The sequence below is a fragment of the Stegodyphus dumicola genome, chromosome 5, assembly GCF_044657685.1.
Source record: "Stegodyphus dumicola isolate Sdum_Otavi_A_Nest chromosome 5, ASM4465768v1".
In the NCBI taxonomy this organism is placed as follows: Eukaryota; Metazoa; Arthropoda; class Arachnida; order Araneae; family Eresidae; genus Stegodyphus; species Stegodyphus dumicola.
Window position 1 is genome coordinate 41,961,062 of NC_140772.1, and position 22,049 is coordinate 41,983,110.

General features: G+C 30.3%; 1 protein-coding gene across 1 annotated transcript in view; it reads right to left on the bottom strand.

Annotated features, from left to right (window-relative positions):
- Positions 1 to 22,049, bottom strand: part of LOC118190597 (kinetochore protein NDC80 homolog) — a 62,111-nt gene that overhangs the window by 21,737 nt on the left and 18,325 nt on the right. The window contains exons 6-8 of the mRNA XM_035361350.2: positions 19,537 to 19,618; positions 6,252 to 6,340; positions 6,028 to 6,172 (exon numbers count right to left, since the gene is read on the bottom strand). Coding sequence (XP_035217241.1) covers positions 6,028 to 6,172; positions 6,252 to 6,340; positions 19,537 to 19,618 — 316 coding nt within the window. The remainder of the gene's footprint in view (positions 1 to 6,027; positions 6,173 to 6,251; positions 6,341 to 19,536; positions 19,619 to 22,049) is intronic.

The following is a 22,049-nucleotide window of genomic DNA, read 5'->3' on the forward strand; positions in this document are numbered from 1 at the left end:
GATATGAACCGGCGAATCAGGATGTTGAACCATGAAAACATAGTAAATTCTTAAATTAATGTCTTTTTATAAATTTATTGTCTTTATTTATTGGCTTTTTATAAAATTTTAAGCGATATTAAAATGTTTATGCCTTCAAAAAAAGAATTCTTAGAACTAACATTTTTTTAATATTTTTTATGTGTATACTGTATGTTGGCCCCAATAAAGTCTGCTTGGCGAGATTTGCGCCGGCGAAACGGAAAAGTACCAAAGAAAATTGTACTTACATTAGTAAATCTCAATTAAGTAGTAACTAAAAAATTTATTAGGAAACATAAAACAAGAACTTAATGTTACACAAAAAAAAATTATTGCAATGAATTTAGAGTGCATTTTTTGGCTTTAGCCAAAAATTCTTTGGAAAATTTCCTGTCATAACAATTAGTTTCCTCATAACATTTAGCAATTAAAATGTTTTCTAGAGTTTTTGGTGAAATTGAAGAACGAAACATAGTTTTGTTTTTCTTCACAACACTGAAGACTCTCTCGCACTCAGCATTACTGTGTGGAATTACGAGTATAGCACATAAAACTCTTGCTAGTCTATCATATTTTGGTGTTCCATCAGCTCTTTTTATTCTTGTTAAGGTACCAATGAGGACATCAAGTCTATCTTCTCCAGAACTGGCAAAGTCTTCAAACTGTGCAGCAGAAAATTGGTTCTGTAGTTCATCTAAAGCATCATTATGGCATTCATTTTCTTTAATTGCTAACAAAAATGGAAATTTATCAATAAAAAAACGAATCTTTTCAAAAGATGAATTTTCAATTTGTTTCAAATTTGCCACTTCAGCATTTAAAAGAACTTCATTTTGCAAAGGAAACTTCCTTACAATGTAATCACAGGCTGAGGAAAAGTACTTTCTAACACATTGAAAAAATTCTTTTTTCTCATGATCTTTCAAAGAATTTACAAGTTCCCTGGTTTGATTTCCAATTATAAGATCATTGTCATCCTTTTGATTTGCCAAACTATTATAGGTAACACGAATCAACACACTGTTTTTCACAACGGACGGTTTTACAAACTTAGTATAAAGTTCTTTCAAAACATTATTAAGAATTTGGATAAGCAGGGGAGATTTTGGTGGAGCTGATTGTAGAAGGGTATTTACACTTTCAAAAATCTTAATGGTACTTAACACAAAACTACAATATGCTTTGTTCAGATCCGAAGAAAGAAGATAGAAAATCCTTTCCTCCTGGCTAATAGAAGACTGTTTCTTCTTCCCTTCAACTTCTATAACAAAGTTGACCTTTGAGGAGTCTTCTAAGCATTTTCTTTTTAAAAGGTTTAATTCTGTGTGTTGGCTTTTCCCTTTTAAAGCATTTTGATTAGAAGCAAAGTTGGTTTTCGGAATCTTATATGCCGACAAATTTGATGGGATCTGTGGTTTTGTTTTGGTCTCTTCGTGGAAATATTTTAGCAATGCATCCCACTGTTCAATAAACCTTCCTAGAGCTCTGCCTAAGGATAACCATCTCATGCATACATGTTTCAGAATTTTTCTCGTTTCACCAGAGCACAGTTCTTGGAAATTCTTTAGGTTTTCTTTCCTTTTTACACTTTTTTCCAGATAGAAAAACGCATCAATCAGAAGCTGGTCAATATTTAATGGTAAAGCAACTGCAGCTTTTTCTGCTGCCAAATTAATTAAGTGGCATGGGCATCCAATAACAATTAATTCATTTTGTTCTTTTTTGAGGAAAGAGGCTACACCCTTTTTGTCACCCACCATGACATGAACATTAATTACCAAGGAGTCAATATTTCCCCCCGTAGCGTCTCCATTTAACAATGGAAGACGCAAAAGATGAGTTTTCATTTCATTAGAAACATCACAGAAATATGTGACGATGATGGGGTAAAGCTTCCAATCGCTGTCGTTGCTAACAAACACTCTGCTGTTGTTGTAAACAAACACTCTGCCAAAATGACATCGGCATCTGAATTCGTAGCCGAATTTGAAAAAAATCATCCACTTTCTTTGACGTTGTCGAAGCCGAAGCATTAACTTCATGCTTTTTAGACTTAACATGCTTCACAATGTCGCTTCTTCCACCGTGACTTATTATGAAGTCACACACGCACACGTTGCAAAATGCATAGTTATTTCCTTTGAAGGATTCTTTAATTGTTGGAAATTCGGCTTTGTAGGCAGGCCGAAAATATTGAGAATACGGTTTTTTTTTGGAATTCATTTTGTAACAACGATGTATTAAGAAAATTCACAGCATGTGGGGAAAAAAAAAAAAAAAAAACCCGGAAAAACAGAATGCGACAATCCACGCTCGCTGAGTCCGAGCTGGGTAATTCCCTTGCTGCTGAAGCGAACGCGAAAAAATATTCTGGTGTCCACAAAGAAAAGAGTAGGAGAAACAAGTTCAGCACATTGGATTGGCTGGTTAAGCGGCGAGTTGGGAGAAACCGCAGGTTACTGGATTCGAAGTAGTCGGTAGTTGGCGGTAAAACACGGTGCAATTGGCGAAAAATTCTAAAATTTCGACAAAAATCACTTGAAAAAGGAAAAAAATCGTAAAAAATGGATTACGATCTTATGGTCGTAAAAACAAACACATTTTCGTAAAAATTACGAAAAATTTGTAAAAGTTGGCAGGTATGTTAATGTTATGATGTTTTAAAAAAATCATCGAAAATTTCTCAGATCTCGGAATTAAAAAGTTTCTATAGAAAATAATCTTAAAATTGTCAAAATGTTGAAAAGTCGCCAAATTTAGAACTGTTTAATAAAAGAATTCACATGCCCAAAAGCGAAAAGTTGTTTAAGAGCTCTTTACTAGAAAAAGTGAATTTTGAGATGCTTATGTTTCATTTTTGCTTAGAAACTCAAGTATCCCATCATTTATATTAGAAATAGAAACAAGTTATAACTCATATGAACCCATTCAAAAGGTAAACATATATACGGCAGTGAATCGCCAAAAATATTCCTCAAAATGACAGTCGTAAAAACAGACAGAAATTTCAGATGATTAAAATTAAGGACCTTCTGCTGATTTTGGCCAAAATTAAGGAACAAAAATCGATTCCAAAAAATCTAAGGACTTTTAAGGACTATTAAGGACCATACGAACCCTGCCTATGTAAGTATTTGCAAATTATATTTTAGTTTATACCCATATAGAAGGATAAATACTGATTTATATTTTGACTTAAATATATATATATATATATAATGTTGTATGAACTTAAATCCATTTAGTGCGAATGATTTAACTCCAGTCCCCGTTAAAACATTATTAACATTTTGCTTTCAAATTACTTCAAAACATCTTTCAAAATATAACTTACCAGTATGGATGCACACTTTTAAAATAATTCTACTTTAATTAAACTTAAGAGATAATATAATCAATTAATCAATACGGTTTAGGAAATAAATTATATATATATATATATATTTTACATAAAAATCAACATTTTGTGAATTTTTTTAATTGATTATGGCAAAAAATGTATGGACTATCTGCCTTTATATGCTTATATGACAAGGCTGGCCAAATTTTACACCGGCTAGAAATGCATGGTGGATTTGGAGATACTGAACAGCCACAACTAGATTTTCTAGCATATATATACTTATGTTTTAAAAGTAGCAAAGCAATTTTTTAATAGCAAGAAATGCTTGAAATAATTTATTAAGAATTTTGCATGGTTTAATAATCATTACTTACTGCCAAAGAGATTGTTATTGTTGTGGCCAATCTCACTTGTCTGACCTAATGAACATAAGCTTATGAATTTTATCATGGGAAGTGTAAAAGATTATGTCTGTCATTGGCAAAAGTCTTGAGCACCATACAGGTGAAAGTATGACTTTGCTAAATTCCACTCCAATTTTGAGAGACAGAATCGTGGGGGTGGGGATAGGTCCGAGTTTCTCCCACCCTCTTCCCCCACCACCAAAACCATACGATAGGAGTTTTGGCTTGCCATATATTTAGAATGTTCCCTATATAGCAAAGACACTACACATTTAGTATCCATGTCTTCTTCAGGATTTGAATCCGGGCCCTGGAGTATAATAATCAGAGTCACTAACCATTATCCCCTTGTATGGCATGAATAGCTTGTTGATTTTTCTTTTAACTCAGGAAAAGTATATTTCTGTGCATTAAAAATGAACGGAATATTAAATTATATGCATTTTTACGGAATATTAAATATATGCTCGTGCGGAATATTAAATTATATGCATTTTTTTCTGCATTTCACTTAAACTTATTTCGTCTAATTTTGTTAGATATATATTTCTCATTCAATTAATTCAGTTCTCACTTTGCAACAATGTAAAAATACATAAAACCTCAAAATATTAAAAATATAAAACAACAGATACAGTTAAAACAATTAAAAAACAATTTTTACAATTAAAATTAGAGTTTCTATGGGGGGGGGAATTAGCAAGCCAGCAAGACGGCAGATCTTTCAGTGCACAAAACTAAGTTTACTTTTGGTCACACTCGGTGAAACGACACTGAAGGTGCAGACTCTGACTTAATTCACTATTCTGCTAAGTTTCAACTGTAAACAAATATGGCTGCTATGATAAAAGAATTAGGCTTAGTCGCATTTAAACAACTTTTAAATTGTTAATAATTCTATAACTATTGCATGCAGATTAACTAAAGACATAGAAATCTACACTACATGTTATAGCAGTCCTATATACAAAATTTTAACGTTCTAAGACTTCATTTTTGAGTTACGTGAGATATATACCACATACAGACATCACAAAAAAACTCTTCTGAATCCATTTTAAATCTTTTTTGTAACCCGTTTTGGGAAAAAGAGTTCTTTACTTTGTCCTTACTTACAGATGTCATGAAAACACATCGCTGAATTGCATTTGACAACGGTCAAAATGGATATTTTCATTGAAATATAATACCTGAAAATTTTCGCCATTACAATACATCCTGTACTTCATATGAGAAAGTAAAACTGCCTGCATTACATCCAAACATGTGGAAAATTAAATTTCATTTATTGATAACTTTATCTCAAATCTCCTAGAATCAGGCTTTAGTCCTATTAATAATTTATGACCAAATGGAGAAATCGTCTGCATATTTTTAATAGAGGAGATTTTTGTCTGTCCTTTATGAAAATTAATCCAGACATCAAATTCAACATTAGTTTAGATGTAATGCAGGCATTTAGTCTTTCAGCATCAGCCACAAGGATACCATTAAAAATTAATTAAAATTTTTCCATTTATTTCTCATTTTTTCATTTAAGTAGCTGTTTGTGTAATTTTTAATACATTTTTTGTCTGTTATAAATATATACAAAGTATAAATAAATGGATAAATTTAACTACACACTTTTTTACTCAACCTCCACTCAAAAAAAAAAAAAAAAAAAAAAAAAAAAAAAAAAAACTTTATAACAGCACAACATTACTGCAGAACCAGTGGCGTGTGAGGAAATTTTACTACTTATAAATATAAAATATATTAAATGTTATATAATAATTTATATATTAAATTATATATAAAATGGGCAGTAGGTATAAAAAGGTTGATTAACTCTGATTTAAATCTCTTTCAGACATGACTAACATCATCTCACCACATTTAAATTTTAAACAAAGTATGTGTGTTGCAATAAATAAATTTCTTTTTTGTGATTTGTCCACATTTATAGTATCTGCATATTCTGTACAACAGGTTGCTGTCATCAGCAGTATATAATTACCATAAATAATTATGCTCAGCATAGTTCCGGTCAGTCTTTGTTCAGGTAACATAACTTTCACAATTATCTTTTAATTTTGAATACCAGTATATATAAGTCAGACAGCTACAAAAATATGAGTATAAAAAATATACAGATCTTTGATAGAACAAAGAATAGTTTAAACAAATAAAAATAACAGATGGTTTTATACACAAAGCATATATTTAGTAATTTTTTTAAGAAATGCTATTTACTAAGCAACATAAAATGTAACATACGCTGTGTTTTTAATTCCTCATTTAGCCGCTCACATGCTTCAACTTTTCTCGGCTTATGATTTAACATCTCAGCATTGTAAATTTCATATTTTTTAATCTCTTGATCCAGCAAGTCAATGTCTTTCTTTAAATTTTGTATTGCATTCTAGGAATATGAATAATAATTAGCATAACTTATTAATGTTCAAGCATTAAAAGAAGTATTCTCATAATATTCTACATACCCAATTTTTTTGAAGTTCTTCTATTTGAATTTTCTTCTTCAGGTTCTCTTCTTCTACTTTGGTTGCATCCTCAGGCATACGAGCTTTTACTTAAATTTTAATATTATGAAACAGTTAGTGAAATTTTTCAGATATTAAACCAGTAAATAAGTAATATTTGGACAGAATTTCAAAATTTGCAAAATACATATTAAACTTAACGGCAGAAAACAATACAAAAATTAAATACTTATAATCATCACCAGCAAATAGCCTACTGAGCATTTTGAAACTATTAAAATACCATGAATCTAATTTTGAACAAACAAGAAATCATGCATAAAAAAGAATTATAAGAAATTTTATTACTGATATTTCATAAGCTCTTGCAATCAATATAAGTAAACACTTCACCATAAACAATTCTTAAAAACTGCTAATGCACCTATGGTTGGCCTTCTACCAAAAGACTTCAACTTACAACAGAATTGCTGGCTGGAAAACCATACCGGTAAAGAGTAACATGGTAACTTGATGGATCTTATTTCTTCTTCATGAATAAATTGGTCCAAGTTATATATATATATATATGTTTTGCTCATGGTCACAGTTCTCCTGTCAATCCATAACATATCCTGATTAATAAGCCAATTATATGTTTTTCATGCATTTTATACATTACAAACAGATTGATTTCAGTGCCCACAGGAAGAGTTTTTCAGAAAAAAAAGGGGGGAATGTGCCAACTGCATTGTTACGGACATACACATTTCATTTCCAAGACCTTCTGAAAAGCTTTGTGCACCGTTGCTCCATATCTTCAGCATTTGAATGAAGAATAGAATTTGAAAGAAACAAATATATAAAAAGAAGAACTTCATCAGTGAGTGAGAAAAAAATGCACTTGCAATAAGTTGCAGCAAGGAGAAAATTTCGGTAGCATGTAAAAAAATAGACTCATCTGCAGTACACATTTATGTCATATTGTACAATAAATATCTATACCATTTTCTACTTATCCTCACCTATTTATAGCACCTATACAATGGAAAATCATTTTGCTCACTTCAAAAAAGAGAGAGAGAGAAAACTGGGGGTGGGGAAAAAAAAAACCTTCAGTTTTTAAATTACGTCCAAAGGAGCATTTTTTTAACGTTTTGTGTGTTACCTTTATTTATTAAATATCATGTTCTTTGTACTTAAACCATAAAACTCAGTTCAACAGCAATATCGCAAAATAATTTTTAAATGAGTTCTACGCACTGGAAATAAAAAGGTTGGATGTAAAAAAAAGAAAACTTCAAATATACCATACTGACAAGATTTTGTGGAATTTGTCTAAAAATCAATGTGAAATGGGTCTTCCACATGGAAAATGGACAAGCACTTTTCTTTCATCATTTATCATTTCTGAATGGTAAATGATAACTTCCTAATACTGTGTGAAACTTAACTACTACGAAAATTTCATTTACATGATTTTGAACTTTTTATAATGACATTCAAATAATGATAATTTTAATAGATGAAGAAATTTTACAAATTATCTATGAAAACAATACTATGATGGTGAGAGTGAAATATTGTCCAAAAGTTACTATCAGATTGGAGAACAAATTTTCTTAACACATTAAATATATTTTGAGGAAATTTTTGATTCAAGGAACTTTACAGACACTTGTTTCAAGATCCTTTTTTCTAAATGGTTGATCTATACAAAAGGCAGTATCAAATGCAATTTTCTCCCAGTTGTCATAAAAAGTTCGGCTAAAAACCTGCCATTAAACAAGCTCTGGGAAAGCATGTATCTAAGAAAAACTGCCTACTGCATTTCATATTTATAGTTGTAATATAAGTTTTACACTTTCACAAGTTCTAACATTCAAGCCAAAGACAAAATTAGATACTCTTACACAGCTTTTATGAGAGGCAATAAGGAAACAAAAAGTAAAAGTGATTCTCATCCTTTTACACAGATGTAAAGGAAGAAAACAGAATATGCCAACTAAGCAATAAAAAATCAGTGAATTTTTTTAAATAATCATTACCATGCAAAATTATAAATTAAGTATATTATATAACAATTATTAGAAATATAATATTTAAATAAGAATAAAGTTTATTATAGTAATAATTATAGTATTATTGATTTAATAATTTACACACATTTTTAAGATATTAGATTCTCAGACACTATGAGTAAGGCTAATGCATATTTTGCTTTTCATATTAACAAAATTAAATTGTACTGCAAGGCAAGTTTAATTTTTAATTCTCCAACACTTTTTATGAATATTTTATCAAGTTTTCAGACCTAAAAAATAAATAGCTTAGTTATGTAAAATCAAGTTTATTTGTGAATTATTAAATTTACTTTGATTTGTTTTGTTTGGTTAATTTGATTATGATAAAGCACACTAGGGCTATCTGCCAAAAACTTATTTTGAAAGAGAAAGGGTTACAAATTCAAATCCTCATTTCATAACAGAATGATAAATGAACTGCATTCTTTGCTTATTTTGTGAAAAAAAATAATTATGGAATAATTCTACTCATTTTTACATACTGGGGCATTTCAATTTTCAAAAAGATCCAAGATTTAAAAATTCAAATTTGTAAAATTTTTCATCTTTCAAATCATAATCTAAAAAACTATTTAATATGTAAACTCATTACATTATGAAACATTAATGTTTTTCAATATGACATACAAGGATTCATTAAAAAATAAATTAATTAAAAATATCACTGTTGCAATTTCAATGATAATAGATCTCTGCATACCTCTTTTGCTTCTGAATATTTTATAGAATTTAAAATTAACACAAGTTTACTTTTTCTTAATTTTCTGGCAAAAATTTAAAATTTAAGCTTAATGTTTATTTATGTGAAATTATAAAATAATCCACCCATATCTGCACGTACTTTGATTTAAAGAGATTCTAGAAATATGTAAAAAATATGAATAGTTATTCGAATACTTTGTCAAATTATGTTGCATATACTAACTTCTAGAATTAAGACTTTTAATTATGTACTTGACTTACTAAATTTCATTTATAACTTTTTAATAAATACAGATGTATTTTTAAGATCTTTATTGTTAAATTTTTCATTAAATTATTTCAACTTATGTTTTAATTAAAAACTTTCAATTTTCCTCCCACGCCTTTCTTATTTTCTGATATGAAGGATCTGAGAGCCTTTTAAAATTGGATTCTGATTCAAGAAAATTTCACCTCAACCCTACTTTTGTGGTGTAATGAAAACACTTTTCAAAATAAGAAGAAATGATATTAAGAATACAGGAAATTTTAAACACAACAAATGTTACAACAAATATAACTATAAATCCTGCAGTGTTTAACTAAATTATTATGCACCAAATTTACATTACAAAATCATATAATAAAAAGTCTAAACACTAAGCACACATCAATAATGTATATTGATAATGACCTCCACCATGTATGAGATTTTATAAAAGATTCAAAACTTGATGCAAAAAACTCGCATTTGTCTTTACCCTCATATGAAGAATGAAATAAACAATTCTAATGATTAAGACACGATAACACGCCGAATAAATACTAATTCAGAAGTGAAACAACAAAAATCAGCGTTATATTCACAAAATTTTCACAGGACTAGTTTCGATGGTTTTACCGAACCATCATCTTCAGCTGCAAAACCGCAAATGAACAAGATAGGAAATAATGATTAGATAAGATAAGAAAGCCTGGACAAGAATAAGCAAGTGGCGCCATCTGTTGGCGAAACCAGAACTAAAACATAATTTCTCTAAAAGCCGAAGGCAAATTTGGATTGGAATTAGGATCGTTAACTAGAACAGAAAGATTTTAATGAATGTGAAATGCCTCTAGAAAATCCAGTTCTCCAATGGAAGATGTTTTTTGAATAATTTTGGCAGCAGAAAAATTGAAAGTGTGATTTTCGGACCAACAATGTTGAGCAACAGAAGACTTCTGTGTTTCCTTTTTTCTAACATATGCCTCATGTTCTTTGACGCGAAATTTTAAGGCTCTCGTAGTTTGACCAATGTAAATTAAACCCCACTGGCAAGGAATCCTATAAATACCCCAGGAATTCATATCCGGAATGGGGTCCTTGAGTATAGAAGTTGGAATTTTATTGATGGGAGAATAAACAACCCGAAAGTTAAATTTCTGCAAAATATGTGCAACTTTATAGCTAATTGATGGAAAGAAGGGAATGACAACAGAATTTTTATAATCTCCTAAAATAAGAGTGTGGCTTTTAGTGTGTTGAGATGACAATTTTTTAACTGCTTGATTAATAATGTTGGGTGAAAAGCCCCTGTCAACAGCTATTGCTTTTAAATAATTTAGTTCTTCATCAAGGGCTAGTTTGGAGGAGCAAACTTGAAGAGCACGGAAAACATAGGAATAAAATGAAGCTAACTTTTGTTTAGTCGGATGACATGATTTAAAGTGTGGTGGAAGGCAAACCGATGAAGGTTTACGGTAAACTGTAGTACTGAAGTTGGATGTGTTACGTGTGACCAGAATATCGAGAAACGGAAGAGAATTGCAAGTCTCAGGTTCAAAAGTGAACTGAATAGCAGGATCAATAGAATTCATTGTTGAAAGAACTTTATTTAAATCATCTTTGTTACCTTCAAACAGGGTAAAAGTATCGTCTACGTACCGGAACCATGCCGGGAAGTTTAAAGTTTCAAACAATTTTGATTGATAATAATGCATGTAGATATCAGCCAGGATGGGACTGAGGGGGCTTCCCATGGCTAATCCCTCAGTTTGCTTGTAATATTTATTTTGGAAAACAAAATGTGTTTGTTTCAAACAGAGTTGAGTGAGAGAAATTAGCTCATCAATTTCGATGCAAGAGAAATGAAATTCGCGAAGTCTGGTTTCTAGACATCTTAATGCACCCTCCACTGGGACATTGGTGAATAATGATTTTACATCAAAAGAAACCATGAGTAAATTACTAGGAGAAATGTTTTTAACCTTTTTTACAAACTCTATTGAATTTTTTATGGTGTAAATGTTATTGTCTAATAGAGTGGAAAATCTAGAAACTAAATATTTAGCTAATGGATACGAGGCAGTACCTAAATTTGATACAATAGGGCGGAAAGGAATACCACTTTTATGAATTTTGGGAAGATCATATAATCTGGCACAATTTGCAACAGATGGGATAAGCGAATGTTTTAAGTTGCTTGAAATGATTTGCGAAGATTTGATCGCAGTTTTTATTTTGGATAAGTCCGAAGGTGAAGGATCTTTAGGGATCGGATTATATGGTCCTTCGTTTAAGAGTTTAGTGACACCATCGATGTAAGTGTTCTTATCCATGACGACTATCCGGCCACCTTTGTCGGCCTTTGAAATGATAATATCCGGGTTAGAATGAATTTCGCGCATTGTAGCTCTTTCTCTCGCAGTTAGATTTGGTTTCAAAGGTTTATTATTGAATTTCACATTATGAGTGATAAGATGCCTAATCATTTCTTTTTGTGAATCTGAAATCAGTAAGTTCAGTAAAGTTTCAGATTCACAAAAAGAAATGATTAGGCATCTTATCGCTCATAATGTGAAATTCAATAATAAACCTTTGAAACCAAATCTAACTGCGAGAGAAAGAGCTACAATGCGCGAAATTCATTCTAACCTGGATATTATCATTTCAAAGGCCGACAAAGGTGGTCGGATAGTCGTCATGGATAAGAACACTTACATCGATGGTGTCACTAAACTCTTAAACGAAGGACCATATAATCCGATCCCTAAAGATCCTTCACCTTCGGACTTATCCAAAATAAAAACTGCGATCAAATCTTCGCAAATCATTTCAAGCAACTTAAAACATTCGCTTATCCCATCTGTTGCGAATTTTTTACATTTTTACATCTTATTCCTATGTTTACATTTTATTCCTATTCCTATGATTTTACATTTTATTCCTATGTTTTCCGTGCTCTTCAAGTTTGCTCCTCCAAACTAGCCCTTGATGAAGAACTAAATTATTTAAAAGCAATAGCTATTGACAGGGGCTTTTCACCCAACATTATTAATCAAGCAGTTAAAAAATTGTCATCTCAACACACTAAAAGCCACACTCTTATTTTAGGAGATTATAAAAATTCTGTTGTCATTCCCTTCTTTCCATCAATTAGCTATAAAGTTGCACATATTTTGCAGAAATTTAACTTTCGGGTTGTTTATTCTCCAATCAATAAAATTCCAACTTCTATACTCAAGGACCCCATTCCGGATATGAATTCCTGGGGTATTTATAGGATTCCTTGCCAGTGTGGTTTAATTTACATTGGTCAAACTAAGAGAGCCTTAAAATTTTGCGTCAAAGAACATGAGGCATATGTTAGAAAAAAGGAAACACAGAAGTCTTCTGTTGCTCAACATTGTTGGTCCGAAAATCACACTTTCAATTTTTCTGCTGCCAAAATTATTCAAAAAACATCTTCCATTGGAGAACTGGATTTTCTAGAGGCATTTCACATTCATTAAAATCTTTCTGTTCTAGTTAACGATCCTAATTCCAATCCAAATTTGCCTTCGGCTTTTAGAGAAATTATGTTTTAGTTCTGGTTTCGCCAACAGATGGCGCCACTTGCTTATTCTTGTCCAGGCTTTCTTATCTTATCTAATCATTATTTCCTATCTTGTTCATTTGCGGTTTTGCAGCTGAAGATGATGGTTCGGTAAAACCATCGAAACTAGTCCTGTGAAAATTTTGTGAATATAACGCTGATTTTTGTTGTTTCACTTCTGAATTAGTAATTCTAATGATATTAGTCATCATATCAATTCTAAGAGATATATGGACTCAGCAACTTCACTTATTTGCTGTTAAACAAGAAAATTCTATGACGACGCAGCTCTATCACCAATAAGCTCCAACAATGGAAATTAAAACAATTTACATAACATATCTTCACATAATCATAGAATTTCAACATCAAATCAAAGAGCTCCTCTGCAACAAAATTATATCCAGAATGCAAACAATTTTAAACCCATAGGTTACAACAATATTCAGAATATACCATCAAATAAAGAAATTGATATTTATTATCAAAATATCAGTAACGCATATATGTTCTCTTATATCTCATAATCAGATACAAAATGAAGGATCCAGATCATATGCAGAAATAGTCAAAATAATTTAAGCTTCAACTAAAGACAGCCACCGACACTTCTTATTATCCCAAAGGCTCAAATAACGAATCATGAATTAAGAGATAATTTAGAAAATTACAATCCAGTTTCACAAATTGGTGTAAAAATTCAAAACATTTCACATATCCAAAAAGGTGGTATCATGGTTTCATACACTACCAAAGAAGAAATACTCAAGATTAACTCCATATTAGAAAACAATGAAAAAATCAATAATATAGTTTCTCTCAAAATACAACCAAGAGAAAATCTAAATGCACAATAAACAAATTACCTAACAATACTGGTCCAGAAGATGTCACTACAGTAATTAAACAAGCAACTAATTTGGAAGGGAACGAATAGTTGTTGTCTTGCACATATTAGATGGAACAAAGACACAGCCTACTCCGAAGAGAGGTTGGACTTCTATTTTCTACCCCCCCCCAATTTTGAGGGAGAGCACCCTAGGGAGGATCAATTTTGGTGACCTTACTAGAGAGAAAGTTAATTTCTTGTGTTGTTTGTTTCTTAATCCAAAAATCATATTATATAGTTCAACCATCTGAACCGCAACCCTGGTTGGCATTCTGCCAAAACACATAGACTCGTCCAAAAGGGACGGTATTACTTGCTGCGACGTAAAAGGTCTTCTCTTCTCCGGAAAGAGCTATGCTGGAGGGAAAGAAAGTTCCCATTCTTTCCACCCTATTTTGAGAATAATTTGGTCCGAATGGCGCATGCGTGTTTGTGCTCATGATCGCAGATGAGACGGTCAAACTATAAGTACCAGCCTCAATATAAAACAGAATTTCCTCTTTCAAATGTCCTGTAAAACATACCCGTCTTATATGTGCAGCCTACTGTTTAGAAAAATATATTCGAGTAATTTTTAAGATTATGCTTTAATTATACTTAATTTTAATGCTGGATAATCTTCCAAAATTACCAAACGAATTCTTATGCTATCTTTAATTTAAAACCGAATAATACAGAATAACTACAACAAAACAAAAAAAGTATAAAAACAATTTAAACATGTATTTTGTCCATATTACATGGAACAATGGTTGCCAGAGCCTACTCCAAAGAGAGGTTGGACTTTATTTTCCAACCCCAATTTTGAGAGAGAACACCCTGGGGGGATATCCTGGGGGTCTCCCACCCCTCTCCTCACCAACCATTCTACACGAGAGGACTTTCGGCTTGCCGCACATTTAAAGTGCTGCACCGACACTATACATTTACAAACATCCATGTCTTAACCCGGGCCCTTCGTTACCGCAAATAGGCTCCCCTAACCACTATACCATCTGGACGACAAGAGAACGAATTTAAGCTCTCTTTTAAAATAAATGACAAAAGAAACAATGGAATAAAATGGGTAATTGAATACTCTCCTTTAGCCTTCAAAATACTAATGAAGCAAAACATTAGCAACCACACCTAAGTCACAAAATTATAGAATTTTTTGGTTTATGTGGATGTTTCGTATATCAAGACTTTACCCACTCAGTTAGAAATTGCTAGCACAGAAATTATTGTACATTATATGGCAGCAGTCACAATATCAGAGAATGCCAAACAGAAAGTCCATCATGTATAAACTGCAAACTCCATAATGATGCTAATAATACGAACCTTAATACATATCACCCTGCTTATTCACCAAACTGTCTAATATATAAAAGGAAATGACCAAAATAATTACAAGAACCGAATATGACATCTTTAAAATTAAATTCATCATTACAACCAACAAGTTAAAATCACTTCTTCAACTTAATTCACCTAAACAATATAATTAAAATGTGGTCAATACTATTTAAATGTATATATATCCATCAAAGGACAAGTATTTCACAAGAAAGACAACAGAAAAATATTAGGAAGATTACTACAATACTGATACAAATATATTTATGCTACAAAATAAACTAATGAAATCTATTACATGAACTAAAACTAAATTATAACTTATCCTATAAACCTATTATGCCAACTTATTAAGTATTGTACTTTATTCTATCAAGTGAAAACATTTACATTAAACAAAATGTGATACAGTCAAAAGTCTTTAATCTGGACTCGTCAGGACTTCGGCGATTCCGGATTATAGATCATCAGTTTAAATCTGGTAAGATAGCATGCAGAAATAATAAAATTAAAAATATGAAACCATAATTTATGAAATAAAGAGCAATTATGATCTAAAGGGTATCAAAATTTACAAAAAAATCTTAATATTTATTTGTTTACTTTATTAAATATTTCTTTTAATGTAAGTTGTTTAAGTTGCTTCATTTTATGTGCTAATACTTTCTCTTTAATGCTATAAACAGACATAATTTCTTGTTCAGTTACAAAGTTTCGCTGTTCAAGTCCTGTAATTGCTGTGCCGAGAATACCGACTAACTTGTCAATCAAAATTTTTCCATTTTCACTAACCTCTCTGTCACTTTCTTCATGCCTTTATCCATTTTTTGCAGCAATTCCACTTTTTATTTGATGGACATCGAAACATGCTTTCGTTTTGTAGATCCTTTGGCAGATCCAGAAACGGAAACTCTTTTTGACGTAATCGAAAGTTCAAGGTTACTTTTTATAAAATTGCTCTAACGGTCTGCAAAAAATAATATGAAACCGTAATTTATGAAATAAAGAGCAATTATGATCTAAAGGGTATCAAAATTATAAAAAATAAAGGGTATCAAAAAAACGAAAAAAAAAAAAAAAAGCTTAATATTTGTTTACTTCATAAATATTTCTTTCAATGCTTGCATGCGTAAAGCATACATTACGCATAGTCGAAATTAGAAAATTGCAACCAGAATACTATTTGATGTGTACTCATGATATTTATAATGATGAGGAATTTGATTTAAATCATATCAAAGACGGAATACATCGAGATGAAATACTACATTTAGTAAGGAATTATAAGCTGAATAAAATAAAAACATCTGCCCTGAAGATAAGGATAGTGCTGACAGATCAACTTCCAGTTCATTGCGCGGCGCCCATTCCCCCCCTCTTAGAGCAGCATGAAATTGATAAACAGATTTTGGAATGGTTAGGGAAACAAAGGATATGCCTTTATCCATTTTTTGCAGCAATTTTACTTTTTGTTTGATGGACATCGAAACATACTTTCGCTTTGTAGACCCTTTGGCATCTGTAGCATCGGAAATTTTATTTGACATAATCGAAAGTCCAAGCTTACTTTTATAAAATTGCTCTAACAGTCTGCAAAAAATAATAAGACGGATCGAATTCGAAGATTAAGGAACAACGCAATCTGCAACATTAACTGAAATAGATAATTAGATAATTTTAGCTTAAGCTTATACCGTCCGTTATACATTAAACGCACATGCGTAAACGTATTATGCTCATGCGTAAAAGTATTACACGCATGAGTAAACGCCTATGTGCATGTGTGAACGCATTATGCGTTGACGCATGCGCAGAAAAATTGTAGCTTTGAGGTCCGGATTATAGATCATTCCGGATTATGGGTGTCCGGATTAATGACTTTTGACTGTATATGCACTTAACTAACCTAAATTCGACACAAACTTATGTTGTAAAATGACAACATCTCAAATAAAAGAAATGGAATCATATAATGAACTATACATCAAGAAACTATTATAATTATAGCTTTTGGTCTATTATTATATCTATCAGAACTATTATATCTAATGGTTATGATAGCAATCAAAATGTCAATGTATTATTATAAACTATTCTATATACTAACTTTCAAAATTATACATGATCATGTCATTGTCAATTAATCTGTTAATTATGACATTAATAATAATGACAATTAACTATTATGAACTATTGCAAATACTAGCTATTAATCTAGAGCCATTCCTAGAGCCTAATGGATTTAATAATCCTGCTGAATAGACATAAACTATACCAAATACGAATAATTGGGAACTGTTTACCTAATTATGGAATAATTTATTATTAACTATTAAGAACTATTATAAACATTTATAAAAATTAAATGTCAATGTACTATTATAATTATTCTTGTTGTTTATAACACCAATAATTTTGCCAATACACTATTATGAGCCACTAAGATTTATTTACCAATATCCTATAAATGTACTTTTTTATGAACTATATGCAAATTATATATGAACTATATAGCAATGAACTATTTGTATTTGAACTGTATGCTAATGTGTTACTTTGAGTTTTATGAACTATTACAATTATAAACTTATTAGGATCAATGAACTATTTATCATTGATCTATTGAATATATAAACAGTGTTATATTTGAATATATATATTGAATTACTAAACTACATTCAATATGCATTGCATTATATATTGAATTAGGGAAACACTAAATTGCACTATTCATTTTAAGTACTGTACTAATTAATTTAAATTCTCACAACTATACCATCTATTGATAATTAGTCAAAAAAATTGTATTATACCAAATACTATATATGTATTGCTACCACCAAGATCAAATTGTACAAATTGAAACTGGATATGTTTCCAAAGCATGTAAGTGCGATGGCACCACCTGTTAAATGTTATGTACACTTTGTATATATTTTCAAAATTTTAATAGATGTTTGGAGTCTTGATTGGAAGTCCCGAGGTTCACATGAGGTCTCAGGACTATTGGTGTGAGGTGAAACAAACGTTTCAAGCAGCTTGGTCAGCTCTGTGATCTTTTGGGCTTTCTCTAGATCGAAGTGGGGTGAAACTATACCTACATTACTTATAGTAACCCTCGGGTGCCCCACAACATTTCTACCAGACCAGACCATGCATGAGACTAAATGCGAATATTAAAGTGATACTGAGAGAGGTTTGAGAATTTATTAAGCCAGGATAATTACATTGTTGTCTATAATATTTAATGGATGTCACTGCAAGACATCTAGTGAAATCTAATTAATCGCCCATAAATGATGAATAGAGCTTAAATCTGGCAAGAACAGGAATCAGTGCAGTATATAGAAACTAGTTTAGTATTCAATGACCTACTTTTTTCCCATCTGAAGTTTTTTCCTCTGCTGGCATAAATTATTACCAACAAAATATGCAACACTCAGAAAAACACAAAGGATTTGCACTGAGACCTGTATAAGACTTCATTTGTAACAGTTCACTTATAGTCCAAAGAAACATATCCCAAAGCATGATAGTTACTAACACCTTGTTTAATTTTTTGCTAACAGGATAAATCCATCATTTCACACAATCTTCATTAATCAATGTAGTGAAATTTCTCACAATGGCCCCTTTGTAAATGTTCAGTGTTTTGAAAGCAAAATTTAAAAATGACATTGAACATTATCAATAATCATGTTCTCTATGACAATCACCTCCACAAAAGATTAAAATAATTTGGAATACATGGTGGTTATCTCCAAGATATTACTGTATCTAAAAATAAATAAATAAATAATGAAAATATGAATCATCAAAGTCCATATGGCAACAGTCATCTATAGGATGTTCTCCAACTCACGTGAGATGTATTACATCAAGGAGTCTTGAAAATAGGAGTATATTATTTAGCTAATGTTAACTAACACTAAGGAATGTAATCTAAGCTATTTAGTATTGTGTTGATAGTTTCAGTAGAATCAGCACTGAAATAGAATGTAATCTGACACAATGTTCCTTATTTCAGGGTAATGAATTTTTTTAAGCAGTGTAGACAGTACCGCTCTTGCACCATCTGTGATCTTTACATTTTTACGAACTGCTGAAGTTCGGAATTAATACATTCTTGATATACTTTTGCTACTATTTAGCAATAAAACCTAAAAGAAAGAAGATACATCTTTCGGCTGCAGTAACTTGTCTGAAGTTAAAACTATAATAAACAATAAACTCATTGCTATCAAACCTATGTTGAGGTATAGTAACTAGAACCATACCTATTATATCACACATTGTTATTTGGCTCTAACCATTTCTATACTCAGGAGTTCAATCAGAAATTTAATTTAGTTCTGTAGATAGCATTCTGACACTTCAGTTAATATAACATGTAAATAAAAATAATAAATTAAGTTTTTTCTTTCCCTCTTTGTATGTGAAACTGAATATAATTATCTTACTAATTTTTAAAAACAAGTCTTTTTCTTCATCTTCATTATCAGTGCCATTGTAATGACTTTGACAAATAAAGTTTAGCAGCACCTATAAACAAATAGGAGGAAATAAGAGCAACTTAGGGCTGTCACTAGCATATTTTAATGAAACAGTAACTTCAGATGTTTTAGTATGAAAAACAGATAAAGCAAATTAAAACATTATAGCATATAATTAAACTAAATGGAGAAATCATATATTGGAATATAAAAAAAAACTTTACTCAGTAACATCAAAAGCATAAAAATATTTAATAACCTAACAGAAACTAACTTAAAAATATTTTTCAGATTTCAGGTTTACAATTTTAAAAAATATTTTTTAATGTGTACTTTTTTAGAAAGAACATAATTTAATTTTTTAATATATATATGTTAGTCTATTTTTTCTCAGAATCAAGGATAAAAGTTTTATATTTAAGAAAAAGCTTTTAAAATGTCTATTTTATAAAATAAACCTTTCTACAGTAAAATAATCAGTCTTCATTAGAAATTTAACAAGAGAATATAAATGTTGCAAAATTTTCAAAAATCGAAGCTTTAGATTTAAAAAATAAAAATGTTAATAAATTAAAATTTAAAACTTGAAAATTGAAAGAATTAAGAATACAGAAATCTTGCTTAGTAAAAATGTCAGATATACAGGAAAGAGGAGCTTGATGCTGTTCTAAAAGGGCATTTTATTTTATATACAAGATGATGCTCACAATATAACAGAACAGAACAACAAAACATTGAAGTAGTACTGTAATAATTCTCAAAAACTCTTCTATTTTAGAATTAAATGTTAAAATTCCATTATATTTCAAAATTCAAAAATCAAGTTCTTATATTTAGAATTATTCCTGCATTTATGAATTTTATAAAGGCTATGGTTTTGATTAAAATGTGTGAAACATTTCCTGAAGTTAGTTAATTACTTCCTTGTGTAACAAATCTTGAATAAAATTACATTTGATATCAATATGCTTTGATCCCTTACTATTTTCATAACATTTTATTAAATGAATTGCATGCTGAATATCTAAATTTAAATTAAAATATAAAGGCTTATTATGTTCTACATCAGCTGCAATTCTAACTAAGGAAATAATTTCAACTGAAGCTTCAGGTACAGAAATATATTTTACTTCACAAAATGATATGTAACAAACAGTTCTGTTTGTTTGAAATCCGTTGCACTGGATTTCCATAGTAGAATATTAAACACTACGAAACACCTTTTTTTTTTTTTTTTTTTTTTTTTTTTTTTTTTTTTTTTTTTGCAAACTCATCACCAGCCTAATCTGAGAGTGAAAATGCTTCCAATCTTTGTTCTCCTTTTTTGCATACCAATGCTAAATTTACTGTTTCTTTCAAATATTTCAAAATTCTTTTTGATGATTTTCATGTTTACATTGCTGGCTTGTTTAAATACCTACTAAGATGAGATGTAGCAAAAGAAATAACTGGAGGACTTTCTTCTGAGATATTCATCAAACTAATAATTATTTTACAATATAGAAAGTTATAAGTGGCATTTACTAGGAAATTAGAGACTAGGTGTTTTTGAGTCTTTAAAAATTCCACATGTTATTTAATTAATTTTTTTATTTTCATTTCATACTATTTTATTTCTGTTCACTTCTATTGATAACCAATTGCTTAGTTCTCCAAAACACTTTGCCTTCTCACTTTTTAGCAGATTAACTATTTCTTAATTTCTTTCTCAGTAACAACATAAATACATTTGAACAGAGTTCCAGAATATGAATATAAATACATTTGAACCTTGCTATAATGAACTTCATGGAAATGGAAATTTAGTTCACTATATCCAACAAGAAATATGGATTATACCACAAAAACTGATTGATAATCATGGGGGGAAGCTGATTAGCATTATCACATCTACCAAAAGATGTGAATAACAAATCTAATTTGAAAAATAACATTAAGATTTAATTAAATTCATTGGACTAATTAAATTTGACGACTGTATTTTCTTTTTTTATTCTACACATTTGTAACTCTGAATGTTTATTTATTTTAGCTGTAAAAATAAGAAAAATCACTAAAAATGAACAATATATATATATATATATATATAGTCGTATTATTAACTTTTACTTCACTTCTGAGTACAAAAACATTCTAATTTTCTACTGACATGATGCTGCAGGAATATTTTATCCATATTTCTGTCCAAAAAGTAAAAATATTTTATCATTTTCAGTTCTATGTTTTATCTAAATAAAAATTTATGAATGAAATCATTACAGCATCTGCTGTGATCAGGAGCTCCCTTTTCCATGTTTTACGTTGTTTCCAACTTTATTGTCAGCATCACAAGAATCTAATGTAATCATTTCTCATATTAATTTCTGTCACAATATGTTTATCACTTGGACCTTTGCATGTAATAGCATGTAATCATGCAGTGATAATTCACTGCATGATTAAAAAACCCAATATGAAATTTTGAAAATACTGAAATGCTA